The sequence below is a fragment of the Martes martes genome (genome assembly GCF_963455335.1).
Source record: "Martes martes genome assembly, chromosome: 7".
NCBI classification, from domain to species: Eukaryota; Metazoa; Chordata; class Mammalia; order Carnivora; family Mustelidae; genus Martes; species Martes martes.
The window spans coordinates 107029763-107044538 of record NC_137894.1 but is presented as its reverse complement, the minus strand read 5'-3'; the positions used below and the strand labels follow the sequence as shown (position 1 = coordinate 107044538).

At 34.5% G+C, this 14776-nt stretch overlaps 1 protein-coding gene across 1 annotated transcript in view; it reads right to left on the bottom strand.

Annotated features, from left to right (window-relative positions):
* Nucleotides 1-2316: 2316 nt before the first annotated feature.
* Nucleotides 2317-14776, bottom strand: part of SNAPC1 (small nuclear RNA activating complex polypeptide 1) — a 38900-nt gene continuing 26440 nt past the window's right edge. The window contains exons 9-10 of the mRNA XM_080809595.1: nucleotides 7367-7465; nucleotides 2317-3653 (exon numbers count right to left, since the gene is read on the bottom strand). Of these exons, the coding sequence (XP_080665721.1) occupies nucleotides 3592-3653; nucleotides 7367-7465 (161 nt within the window). The 3' untranslated portion in view covers nucleotides 2317-3591. The remainder of the gene's footprint in view (nucleotides 3654-7366; nucleotides 7466-14776) is intronic.

Below are 14776 nucleotides of genomic sequence, written 5' to 3'. Positions count from 1 at the left end.
CCAGTAATTATTTTGAAGTTTAGAATTTCGTATCTTTGCACTTTCAAAGCACTATGCAGCTCTAGATATTTGTGACAAGTCTCTAAGGTAGTTCTACATTATCTTGAATTTATAGCTGAGAAAAGGATTTAAACAAAAAGGAATTTTTAAAGAGTATATAATGAATCAGTGCAGAACTAGGATACAAATATTTGACTTTCTACTTTCCAGGTCAGGAAAATTACAGTTAGTCAAATCATTTAGATAAATGCATTTTTAATACATTTCCCTATTATACCACTGTTCTAGGAATCTCTGTTAAGAAGACAAAGTCTTTGCCTGAAAGTTGGTTCATTATCACTCCTTTGGCAGTAGAAAATAGCTTGCAGATGGTACAACTGTGTGTTTCAGGGAATAAGCACTTTAATTGGGTATTAAAGAGATTGGGGGTGTTTCTCCACAATAAATACATCCACTCACAGACCTTTGAGGCATTAAGAAGGGGTTATAAACCCAAATGGGATCATAGGTCTGCTTAGAACATAAACTCAAGAGTACCAGAAAAGAAAATAAACATGCTATAATTTCTCATAGAGAACTGCAAGTTTCCAGAGTAGCTTTCTTCTTGAGGCATAAATCACAATACTTCATCCCCAAAGTGAAAAATATTTCCCTATCAGAATGTGTACAACCTCCATTTCCTTTATGGTTCTGCTTCTTTCATTCATGGTTTTAGATACTCCAAGTAAACCTGGCATATAACATTAAAACTACTATGATTCCAAGTCTCTACTTTGAACAGTATGTTCCTATATTAAGATGTCTGAAAGTGGAAGGGTTTTAAAATACATCTTGTGGCTACAAACACTGCCACATAACTTGTTTTCTTCACAAAACTTTAATTTAGTCACTACTTAATATTAAAATTATGTATTTATGACTTGGTACAGTCATTTTATTACAATCAGGATGACAATACAAATAGCTTAATTTAATAGGTAGCTAGTATTATGACCCCACATTTTAATTCTGAAAGCCCACTGTTAAACACAAATATCTTCTATTTGAATTCTATTTAATAAGCTTCAATTTCACAGCTCACAACTGTTTAATACAATTTTGTTACTCTTGGGGTGCCTGGGTGTCTCAGTTGGTTAAGCGGCTTCTTTCTGCCCAGGTAATGATCCCAGGGTCCTGGGATCAAGACCCGTATCAGGTCTCCCTGCTAAGCAGGGAGCCTACTTCTCCCTGCCACTCACCCTGCTTGTGGGCTCTGTCAAATAAATAAAACCTTAAAAAATTTTTTGTTACTCTTAACTGTCTTTCTACCATTTGTGCTGTTAAGATTCAGGCTATGTTTAACTGGAAAAATTACAGATTGGTAACAAGTGTAATGGAGATGTGGAGAGTCCCTTGTAAATACTGTTAGTAGGACCGTAAATTGGCAATATTTTTGTTTGATTTGGCAATAATTAAAATTCTATATGTATATGTATGTGTACACACATACACTGTCTGACATGCAAATTCATATGTAGATTTATCTAACAGAAATACCTAAGTGAGCCAAAATAAAAAAAATAAAAAAAAATCAACATAGCATTATTTGAAATAGTGAAAAATGAAATGACACAGTGTAGAGAAAAGGCAGCAGCGTAGGCCTGAGATTGCAGTCCTTAGAAAGGCCTGCTTGCAAGGCTAGCCCTTGGCTCACGTTTGGGAACCTGACTGGTGAACAGTTCCCCACACTGAAATAAAGCTTTTCCTGAAGACCCAAACCTGTACATGAAGCCATCATGGAACCGACCTATTTTACAACCCAGAGCATCACCCTGCACTGAGACTCAACTGGTTTTAACCTTTCCTTACAGCTTAAGCCATTACAAAATAGGGTTTTACTGCTTCAAGTGAGAAGTACTCCTCTGGATTTCCATTTCTGTTGGCTTATATAAAATGACACTGAAATTATAGGCAAGAGCCCTAAATTTGTATCCCAGATGCATCACTTACTAACTGAATGTGGGCAAGGCACTTACCATCTTAAGATAGTTTCTTCACTCTACAAATGAAATGATATTTTAAGTATTATTATGAAAAAACAGAGGGCAAACTCAGTGTCAGCTGTACAGTGTTTGTAAACGTTAATGATCAGACAAGTTCTAGCAAATAACCTAGTACACAAGAGGCCAATGATAACTCCTAGTGCCCCAACACTAGAATTTAATTAAATCCCAGAAGCTCTGTCCAATGTCCACATTATGAAAACTGCCCCATCTACTATCAGGAACATCTGAAATCAGGGGAAATAATTTTGTTTAGTAGCTAATGCAATAGCATACATTCTAATAAATTAAAGTTTATTTGGGCTAGCGTCAGTATTTTTAACTTAAAAGATTATACATATCACACATTTTCACTCACAGGACATTTGCAAAATTCCTGAATACACAATGCTGGAAAACAACATGGAGTATAATCAACTATAAGACAGGCTGAGCCAATCACGTGGTGTGGAGATGGTTTGTTAGTGGCAGCAATTCAAACAACATGGCTTAAGTGATCTCCATTTAAATGTCTTAAGCGAGAAATTAACAGAGGCCTGTCCACAAAGTTTAGAAATCTTTTTCCATGAGTATCATCTATTCTGTACCATAGATACATCCTGGAATTTACCTTATCACTCTTAAAGGTTTTATTAGAAATAATTAGTATTTAGTATTTAGGGGTGCCTCAGTGGCTCAGTCGGTTAAACACCCAACTCTTGAGGATTCTCCCTCCTTCTCCCTCTCCCTCTGCCCCACTAGCCACAAATGTATGCACGTGCACAGATGTGTGTGCACACACACGCGTGCTCTTTCCCTAAAAATAAATAAATCTTTTAAAAAAATAAAAATAATTAGTATTTAAATGTATTTAAACAATGTACTGAACTGATCATATATGTATATATATGGCAGATGCAAACATATATCTATACATACATATACACATATACATACATAATGTCAAGCCAAAGGGAGCTTTAAAACAAGCACCAAAGACATTTTAATTGATTGCAGAAGTAGAAACTGGGCTTCCTAAATATCAATCGTATAAGTTACTGACCACATAAGTTTCATATGTTCAAAAATAAAGCAAATAAGGCAAAAATTATATTGCACTTAACCATACAATATATAAAATAGTTAATACATATCATAAGCGAATCCATTACCATACTATAAATTTAATAATCCACTTACATGTAACAAACATTATTACTTCAAGAACAAATATCTTAAATAGTTAATATTATCAGAACTATAAAAGGTATAACATCACAAAAAGTTATAGGAAACAATAATAATCTGCGAAATAACAGGATTATTTCTATTACATTCTAAATCCAAATTTTATTTTCATTTATGCAGGTTTCATAAAAGGAAATACTAAAATTAAATTTTGAATTCTTATTTCTAATTTTTTCTTCCTTTACAAATCTAGAGCAATGTTAAGATGTTGCCATTTCAGAGAAATAACCTATAGTTTCCCAGAAGAATTATTTTTAATACTGGCAGTCTTCCTGTTCAATATCCAAAATATAAATCTTTTCTTTTATCGGAGATGTCAAAATTAAGACTTCTTCACTGGTTTCTTTGTTCTGTATTTTCTTTTCCTCTTGGGTGCAGTGAACTCTAAAGACATAAAATTAAGAAGTCTGTCAGGTCTATAAAATAATACTTTAACTGATAACATACACTTAAATAATATAACTGTTTAATTGGAATGCCCTCACAACAAAGCTCCAACAAGAAATGCTAAAGTCCTAAACCTAACATATATGTGATTCTTTCCTTCAAAATGCCACTGCAGTTGAAAACTAACTGAAGTAGATTCTAGTCTTCCTAAATCCTATTTAATAATAAATTACTTTGAAGTTGTTTCAGATGGGTATGTTCTCCCTACAACCAGCATAGACCCAGTGTGCCAGATCTGAAAGGTATACAGGCCAGTGCAATAAGATAGAGTCATTAAAATTTGAATTTCATTTCAATTAAACGTGAAAATGTGACCCAAATCATTAGTACCATACATCTTTTTAAAAACTTACTATGTTCAATTAGCCAGCATATAGTACATCATGAGTTTTTGACGTAGTGTTCAACGATTCATTAGTAGCATATAACACCCAGTGTTCAGCACCACACATGCCCCCCCTTAATACCCATCACCCGGCTACCTCATCCTCTCACCCCCTCCCTTCTGTAGCCCTCAGTTTGGTTCCCGGAGTCCAGAGTCTCTCCTGGTTTGTCTCCCTCTCTGATTTCTTCCCATTCAGTTTTCCCTCCCTTCCCCTGTAGTCCTTCGCACTATTTCTTATGTTCCACATATAAATAATTATTCCTTATGTTCCACTATAAATAGTTATTTCAAATCGAATGTAAAATTTTCACCTATGGAATCATGATTGTAACTAAATAGTTGTAAATTGCATGACATAAATTAAAATGGCTATGCCTTTTAGTGTTGTAGTTTTCCTAATTTGTAGTGTTTATTGGACAACAGTTTAAATAATATTACCTCTAGTAATAATTACGATATTATAGAGAATAAGTTATATTTAACAGGCTAGGCTTGATAGTTGGTAATCCATCAATGATAATGAGTACAATGTGTGTTAAGAACAATTTTTTTTTTCATTTGACTTTGTATTCATTCAGCAAGCATATCCTGAGTGCCCATCATGTTTCAAGCACTTAGCTGTGTACAGGGCTATAAAGATATATACTACTGGGGGCGCCTGGGTGGCTCAGTGGGTTAAAGCCTCTGCCTTCAGCTCAGGTCATGATCTTAGGGTCCTGGGATCGAGTCCCACATCAGGCTCTCTGCCCAGCCACGAGCCTGCTTCCCTTCCTCTCTCTCTGCCTGCCTCTCTGCCTACCTGTGATCTCTGTCTGTCAAATTAAATAAAATCTTAAAAAAAAAAAAAAGATATATACTACTGGAATTTAAGAACCATTTTATTTCGATCACAGTTATTATAGATCTGAGTATAGTGACTGGCCCACAGTGGACCTAAGTAAATATCAGATCAGTCTGTGGCTTCAAGGACCTTAGAGTTCACTTAGGGGAAAAAAACAACCCAGTTCATTGGGGGTAGAGAAACAGTGTAATAGAAATATATAAAAGACAAAGAATAGGCATTTCACAAGGAATATTTGTTTCTTCATAAATGTGAGTGCTTCTGTGATTTGCTTATGTCAGCATAAAATAGTCCTTTATAATCTTGTGATGAGTTTCAGGCTATAGTTTCTTTCCAGTCTTGATTGGTGGCTTTTTTTGTGAGTAAACAGTTAAATATGCATACACACCTTTATGGCTCTTTGGCAAGTCCTATTTTACAATCTATCAGTTTGTAATTTTTTTTATCAGTTTGTAATTTTTAAAAATTTGGTTAAATTATAATGACATATGCATATGTCTCAATTCACATAATTTTATAATATTCATTATAAGAAACCATAGTCTTCTGACTTTGATTCCATTTCTTTCATATTTTACTTTATTTTTGTTATTTTCAGTTAGCCAACATATGGTACATCATTAGTTTTTGATGTAGTGTTCAACAATTCATCACTTTTGACTATTGTTTTGGTATTGACCTCTATGTCTTTAAAAAATGTGTATTTTACTTTATGTTTTAGTTCTATGGATTATCTCTTGACTTTCCACTGAGGAAGGCAAGGGTATAGTTTTCTTTAATATATTCTTCACCTCCAACTTCAAACACATGTATACTTCCCAGGCCCCAGCCTTCAACATAATTATTTTAGCTATGTTAAGTATTCTGCATTTATAAAACATTATTGACAACAGAGCCATGTAATGGACTATGATTCTTACTTAATCTGTGCATTTATTGTTTTCCCTAGAGAGTGATAACTTGTTGTCTTATTTATTTTCTCTATACACTTAACACAAATATACCTTCAAACTCTTCCTCAGTCATGTAAATCTCTTGTTGGGATATTCAGGCATATGAGGGATTTTGTCGTTTTCAGATTTTTAAAAAACTTTCTTGCTGACCTCTGACCTGCTTTACTGGACGGTTTGCTCTCTTGGCCTGCTGCACTTCATCCTGGTTGCTGCTGTCTTCTAGGAATCTAGAAGATTCCTGGAATCTCTTTTTCTTCTTACTTTCTTCTTTGTCTTTTCTTGTTCCTTTTCCCATCACTCTTCTTTTGTTTTTCATTGGTGGGGAATATTTTGTTTCTTTATGTCTTTCATAATTTTCATGTTTTTGTATTTTCTATTATTTTCTTTGGTTTTAATGACTTGTAATTTTTAGGTTCATACCTCTTTCTAGATAAACACTTATTTGAGTGTTGGTTGTGGCATCTCCTGTTATAGCCAGAAAAGATATACTGGAGAGGATTATGCTGAGTGAAATAAGTCAAGCAGAGAAAGACAATGATCATATGATTTCACTCATATGTGGAAACAAATATTCCTTGTGAAATGCCACTCTTTGTCTTTTATATATTTCTATTACACTGTTTCTCTACCCCAATGAACTGGGTTGTTTTTTTCCCCTAAGTGAACTCTAAGGTTCTTGGAGGCACAGACTGATCTGATATATTCAACAGGTATTTACTTAGGTCCACTGTGGGCCAGTCACTGTACTCAGATCTATAATAACTGTGATTGAAATAAAATGGTTCTTAAATTCCAGTAGTACATAGCTAAGTGCTTGAAACATGATGGGCACTCAGGATATACTTGCTGAATGAATACAAAGCCAAATGAAAAAAAAATTGTTCTTAACACACATTGTATTCATTATCATTGATGGACTACCGTACAAGCCTAGCCTGTTAAATATAACTTATTCTCTATAATACTATAATTATTACTAGAGATAATACTTAAACTGTTGTTCAATAAACACTACAAATTATGAAAACAACTCTAAAAGGTATAGCCATTTTAATTTATGTCATGCAATTTACAACTATTTAGTTACAATCATGATTCCATAGGTGAAAATTTTAAATTCAAATTTGAAATAACTATTTTTTAACAATAAAATCTTTTTAAAGTTATATCCAGAAACTTACTTGTATTTTGTGAGCCTTGCGCCTTCTTAGGAATACATTCCAGACATCCTCATGATGAGGTACATTCACATACTTGTAATGGTATTTTACCTATCCTTTTCTCTCTCCTTTCATTTATTGTATTAACATTTACTTTTAAGTGTCATGATTAATACTAAAATTCTCCAATGTGTCAAGGAAAAAAGCATCACAAAAACACACAGGTAACCACCATGCTGTTCAAGGGTTCTAAACCTTAATGCTCCCGAAGCATAACTTTCCATCAATATTTGACAAAATTTCATTGGTACCTGTTTCACTAAAACTTCCATTGTCCTCTTCCTCTTCTGTAATTACAGGCATACTCAGCCTTAAAGATTTATCTTCTTTATGTACATTCTGCACGTCATCTGGAAATAGTTAAGAAAATCATTTCATACAAAAATTAAGAATGTTAATCACTGAGAAAAATTTTTACACAAAATAAAGTCATTACTACAATAACATAAAAATTAGACATTTAAACTAAATGCTAAAATTATAATCGTAAAGAGAAATATGCATTTTAAAATCCATATCTATTTTAAGTATTCTTTGTATCTCTGCTTTGAAAATAACTGAATTCCTCCATTAAAGTAAAGAAGATGAAGGAAAAGGAAAGAAATGAAAGTAGTCAAACACGAATATTTTACTCAAGCTTTATCACACACATCATGGGTTTTATCTGTAGATATCAAGGAATAATTTTGAGTCTTACTTCAACTATATAAGCTAATCATAAATGTAATTTTAAAGGTAATAGCCTTGTTTTTGAATGTATACTATCTTTTCTCACTATATCTCCTCGATTCCTCTAATCATAATTTGCCACTGACTTACCATTTTCCAAAACATTTTTCTACATCAACCTTCTGGTGCCTAAAGAAATATCCTCATCATATTTATCAAATACCATTGTCTTATCAAGTCTCATTTAGCACATAACTTTCAGGTCCAACAGCAATCCCACATACATTCTCATTCCTCATGCTGCCTTATTCTTTTCCACAATACTTTTACCATCTGATCTATTATTACATGTTAATTTTTTTCTCTATGGTCTGCCTCTTCCCACTAGAATGTAAGTTTTACAAGCACAGGCTTTAAGTCAGTGTATCCCCAGCACTCAGAAAAGTGCCAGACATACAGTAGGGCCTCAATAAATATTTATTAAATGATTAAATATGGAAGCAATGATTTTATAACACAGTATTTCACTTAGCACATATGTTAACACATACCTGTTAGCACTTCTCATAAGGCAAGAAATTAAATGAAAATAAACTTAAATTTTCTGCTCTGAACACATATATGCTGAGATGGGGTACAGAGTTTATGGAAAGAACAGATTGCTCTAAGGAAGAGCTGAGTAAGCTGTAGCAATAAGCTTCCATTTAAATACAATTTAAACTTAATAAAATCATACCAGTTTCCCACTGAGTCATTAGAATTTTACCTTTACTTACAAATCATAAATATTAATTACAGTATTTTATTACATAAGTTTTAAGATGGTAGCTGTTTTAGGAAATCTCTTATTACATCTAATCAGGTTTTTTAAAAAACTTGAACCTATATTTCCAGTTCACAAAATTATAATCAGTACAATCTACCCAAAGTTACTGATACTGTTCTTCACAATCTTTTAGCCATGTCCATCCATATCTATTATTAATGATTTTTTCCTAAATCCTCATTTACAACTTCAAAGACTCTATTCAACAATGTCAAGATAAGGATTTCTGAGTTAAAACCGGACAGGTGAGGGACACCTGGGTGGCTCAGTCAATTAAGTGTCTGCCATCTGCCTTTGGCTCAGGTCACAATGCCTGGACTCTGGGATCGAGCCCCACACTGGGCTCCCTGCTCAGCGTGGAGTCTGCTTTTCTCTCTCCCTTCCCCCCGTTCATGTTCTTTCTCTCAAATAAATAAATAGATAAAATCTTTAAAAAAAAAAAAGGGCAGTTGAGAAGTCTTCATCTAGTAACATGATGATTACTTACATTTTAGAGATGGATCTCTACATTAAGTAAGTTTAAAAAATAAAAAGCAATGTTCTCTAAAAGCTCTTAAAAACAAATACAGTGCTTCACCCACCTATCATACAGCCAGAAACCAAGTTAACACACAAAACTTCAGATGTTTACCTCAAAGTCCACATATTAAATAAAGCTCATGAACTTCAATCACCAGTATGTTCCCCAGGCCTTTATCCAAAACCTGGTTACGTTTATTTTACATAAAACCGAAGTGAACAGCCAACCAGTTTCTGAAATCATTACAATTAAGCAGCAGCAAAAGGGCAAAAAAAAAAAAATTGCTATAAGCCACAATGACAACAGAAAGACACCTACCACAATAAATGTAACAAAAACTTTTTAAAAAACAAGGCATAAGAAATGACAAAGTACTGCAGTGTGAAACCGTAAGTATAAAGATAAACTTCCGCACACACTTAAGATATTTCTTGATATGATCATTATATTCTAAAGCCTAGTAATATAAATATGCTTATGATAATAACCCTGAGTCATAAAGATTAAATTATGGGGAGGGAGAGGGACAAGCAGATTCCCTGCTCAGCATAAAGCCCACCATGGGACTAGATCCTGTGACCCTGAGATCATGACTAGAGCCAAATCCAAGAGCTGGACACTCAACCGACTGAGCCAACCAGGCGTCCGCCCCTATGGATATTTTTATGAACAGAAATGCAATCATACTCTTCTTTAAAAAGACATTCTCATTAAGCAATGCTTAATAGGTCTATTTTGGACCTACTTTCATGTCAGTATATATAGAACTTTCTCTAGCTTTTTAATAACTGCAAAATATTCTTTTGTATGGGCTAACAATTTTACATACCACGTTTTTCAATGTTATACATTTGAGTTGTTTAGTCTTTGCCATTTCAAATAATACTGCAGTGAATGTCCTATTTTTTTGTCACTTGTAAAGGATAAATACCTAGAAACTGGAATGCTACATTAAAAGACATATACTTCTAAAATTTTGACAGATTCCAAATTGCTGTCTGAAAAGGATGTGCCAATTTGTACTGCCACTTAAATTCAGATTTTACCTATTCATACTTTCACTATCAATATATTCACTTATCCTTAATATTTGCCAATCTAATAAGTTATATAAAAATCATGTTTTAATTTACGTTCCTTTAATTACAGAAATTAAATATCTCTTCATAAGGGCACCTGGATGGCTCAGTGGGTTAAAACCTCTGCCTTCGGCTCAGGTCATGATCCCAGGGTCCTGGGATTGAGCCCTGCATCAGGCTCTCTGCTCAGCAGGGAGCCTGCTTCCTCTTCTCTCTCTGCCTGCCTCTCTGCCTACTTGTGATCTCTGTCTGTCAAATAAATACATAAAATCTTTTAAAATAAATAAATATCTCTTAATATACATGTTGACTGTCTGCACTTTGTGAATTGCATGCTCATCTCCTAAGCCAGTTTTTCTACTGGGTGGTGGCCTTTTTCTTACTAATTTATAAAAGCTCCCCTAAAATTAGAAATGTTAACATTATTATATGTGCTGCAAATAGTTTTGCAAGCTCTTTTGCATTGCTGGTAGTATAAGGTGTTTCTTTTTGAAAAGAGCATGAAATCAAAAATACCTTTCCACTTTAAGGAAATGAAATTTTGATTAAAGAGAAACTATGAAGCACTTGGATATTTAAGATATCGAATAACAAAGCACTTCTGCTTCAAAGTACTTACAGTACCTTCTAAGCCACAAAGCTGGTTAGCTAGAATAGTTGAGTTACAACTAAAAAGATTTTAATTCAGGCATCTTATTAGACTTTTTCTTTCTCATGGGTTAAATCCCTAACACACCTAGGTAAATTCAATAACAAATCTTAGATGTGATAAAGAACCAGTTCTTAAAAGCTAATTTCAGAGTTTATGAAAATGTTTTAGGTAACTTCATTAAGTAATAAAATATACTATAGCAAAGGAAGTGATATATACACCTGCCAAATATTTAAGATGAAAAGAAACTTTCATTTAATTTCTTTCCTATCTTGCACTTACTCCTCTTTTGTTCCTCAGCCACATAAAAACAAAACAAAACAAAAACCTGTTTAGGTGTTTAAGAAAGCAACTTGGCCGGCCGACCTCTCTGCACTTGTATGAAGGTTGATTGCTAATAAAAACTGCTTGTGCAACTTTCAAAACCCAAAGTTATCTTTGATACACCTTAGAAAAAACACTTACTCTTGCAGAAGTTATTTTTAAATATAATCAAACTAATCAGTCTTTTCCTCATGTCCTCTGGGTTTGGGTTTGTTTGAGTTGTTGATTTACAGATAATAAAAGTCCCCATTTTCAATATACAGGTTTAGGAGTTTGGACAAATGCAGTTGGGCAATTACCACTGCAACCAAAATACAGAACAATTCCATCATTATCAGAAATTTCCCTGCCCTTCTACAGTCAACACCGCCCTCTACCCTCAGCACCTAGCCACCTATGACGTTTTCTGCCCCTACAAATTCTGATTCTTCCAGATTGTCTTTATGCCTTTTATGTCTGTCTTCTTTCTCTTACTTAGCCCAAGGCACATGAGTCCCCCATGCTACTACATGTATCAGCAGCTGCTTTATTCCTGAGTAACTCACTGTACACTTACTCCATGGTTTGTTTACCCAAGTTGAAGACATTTAGGCTGGCTATAATTTTTCACAATTATGTACAGAACCAGTATAAACCTTTGCATGCAACCTTTTGTGTGAAATTATATAAGTTTTCACTTCTCTTGGGTAAATACCAAGGAGTAGGAATGCTGGGTCATAAGGTAAGTTTGTGTTTAGCTCTATCAGAAACTGCCAGGTTTCCAAAGTGACTGTACCATTTTGGATTCCCACGAGCAATGTATGAAGGTTCAAATGTTCTGTGTCCTCATCAGCTTTCGTTATTGTCAATCTCGTTTTGTTTTTCAGTTTTTGTAGCCATTGTGACAGGCAGTATTAGAATGTTACTATGCTTTCAATTTGCATTTCCTACTAACTAAAGATGCCAAACATCTTTCAAAATGCTTATTTACCATTCACATATTCTTTTTGAAGTATCTGTTCAAATTTTTTGCCCATCTTTTAATTGGGTTGTTTATTTATTACTAAGTGTTGACAGTTCTTTATATATTTGGACACAAGACCTCTATCAGGTTTGTATCTTACAAATATTTTCTCCCACTCTGTGGCTTGTCTTTTCGTTTTCTTGTAAGTGTCTTCCAAAGAATTTTAATTTGAGGCAAGTCTAATTAATTTTTTTTCTTTTATGGCTTGTATTTCTTCTGTCATGTATAAAAAATCTTTGCCCAATCCAAGACCACATTTTTTGTTTTCATCTTTTAAGTTTTATGATTTTAGTTTTTATATTTAAGTCTAACCATTTTAAGTTAATTTCTGCATATGACAAAGAGGTTTAAGTTGAAGATCTGTTTTTTGCATATGGATATAAAATTGTATCAGCGCCATTTACTGAAGACTATCTTTTTACCTGGAATTGTCCTTGTACCTTTGTCAAAAATAAAACTGACCATGTAAGTACAAGTCTATTTCTAGGTTCCCTATTCTTTTCCATTGACTTGTATGTCTACCTTTTTGCAGATAGTACATTGTCTTGATTTCTGATACTTTAGAGTTATTTCTCAAAACTGTTTTGGCTACTCTAGTTTCTTCCCATTTCCATATACACTTAGGAATCGGCTTGTTATTTATGTAACTGTTGGGACTTCTTGGGATTACATTTAATCTACAGAATAATACAGGATTAGGTGTCTCTTTTTTTTTTTTTTAATTAAATTTTTTATTTATTTTCAGCGTAACAGTATTCATTGTTTTTTCACCACACCCAGTGCTCCATGCAATCTGTGCCCTCCCTAATACCCACCACCTGGTTCCCCCACCCTCCCACCCCACCCCTTCAAAACCCTCAGGTTGTTTTTCAGAGTCCATAGTCTCTCATGGTTCACCTCCAATTTCCAAATTCCAATTTCCCTCAACTCCCTTCTCCTCTCCATCTACCCTTGTCCTCTATATTATTTGTTATGCTCCACCAATAAGTGAAACCATATGATACTTGACTTTCTCTGTTTGACTTATTTCACTCAGCATAATCTCTTCCAGTCCTGTCCATGTTGCTACAAAAGTTGGGTATTCGTCCTTTCTGATGGAGGCATAATACTCCATAGTGTATATGGACCACATCTTCCTTATCCATTCATCCATTGAAGGGCATCTTGGTTCTTTCCACAGTTTGGCGACCGTGGCCATTGCTGCTATAAACATTGGGGTACAGATGGCCCTTCTTTTCACTACATCTATATCTTTGGGGTAAATACCCAGCAGTGCAATTGCAGGGTCATAGGGAAGATCTATTTTTAATTTCCTGAGGAATCTCCACACTGTTCTCCAAAGTGGCTGCACCAGTTTGCATTCCCACCAACAGTGTAAGAGGGTTCCCCTTTCTCCACATCCTCTCCAACACACGTTGTTTCCTGTCTTGCTAATTTTGGCCATTCTAACTGGTGTAAGGTGGTATCTCAATGTGGTTTTGATTTGAATCTCCCTGATGGCTAGTAATGATGAACATTTTTTCATGTGTCTGGTAGCCATTTGTATGTCTTCATTGGAGAAGTGTCTGTTCATATCTTCTGCCCATTTTTTAATATGATTATCTGTTTTGTGTGTGTTGAGTTTGAGGAGTTCTTTATAGATCCTGGATATCAACCTTTTATCTGTACTGTCATTTGCAAATATCTTCTCCCATTCCGTGGGTTGCCTCTTTGTTTTGATGACTGTTTCTTTTGCTATGCAGAAGCTTTTGATCTTGATGAAGTCCCAAAAGTTCATCTTTGCCTTTGTTTCCTTTGCCTTTGGAGACATATCTTGAAAGAAGTTGCTGTGGCTGATATCAAAGAGGTTACTCCCTATGTTCTCCTCGAGGATTCTGATGGATTCCTGTCTCACGTTGAGGTCTTTTATCCATTTCGAGTTTATCTTTGTGTACGGTGTAAGAGAATGGTCAAGTTTCATTCTTCTACATATAGCTGTCCAGTTTTCCCAGCACCATTTATTGAAGAGACTGTCTTTTTTCCACTGGATATTTTTTCCTGTTTTGTCAAAGATTATTTGACCATAGAGTTGAGGGTCCATATCTGGGCTCTCTACTCTGTTCCACTGGTCCATGTGTCTGTTTTTATGCCAGTACCATGCTGTCTTGGTGATCACAGCTTTGTAAAAGCTTGAAATCAGGTAACGTGATGCCACCAGTTTTATTTTTGTTTTTCAACATTTCCTTAGCAATTCGGGGTCTCTTCTGATTCCATACAAATTTTAGTATTATTTGCTCCAGCTCTTTGAAAAATACTGGTGGAATTTTGATCGGAATGGCATTAAAAGTATAGATTGCTCTGGGCAGTATAGACATTTTAACCATGTTTATTCTTCCGATCCAAGAGCATGGAATGGTCTTCCATCTTTTTGTGTCTTCTTCAATTTCTTTTAGGAGTGTTCTGTAGTTCCTCGAGTACAGATCTTTAACCTCTTTGGTTAGGTTTATTCCGAGGTATCTTATGGTTTTTGGTGCTATAGTAAATGGAATCGATTCTCTAATTTGCCTTTCTGTATTTTCATTGTTAGTGTATAAGAAAGCCACTGATTT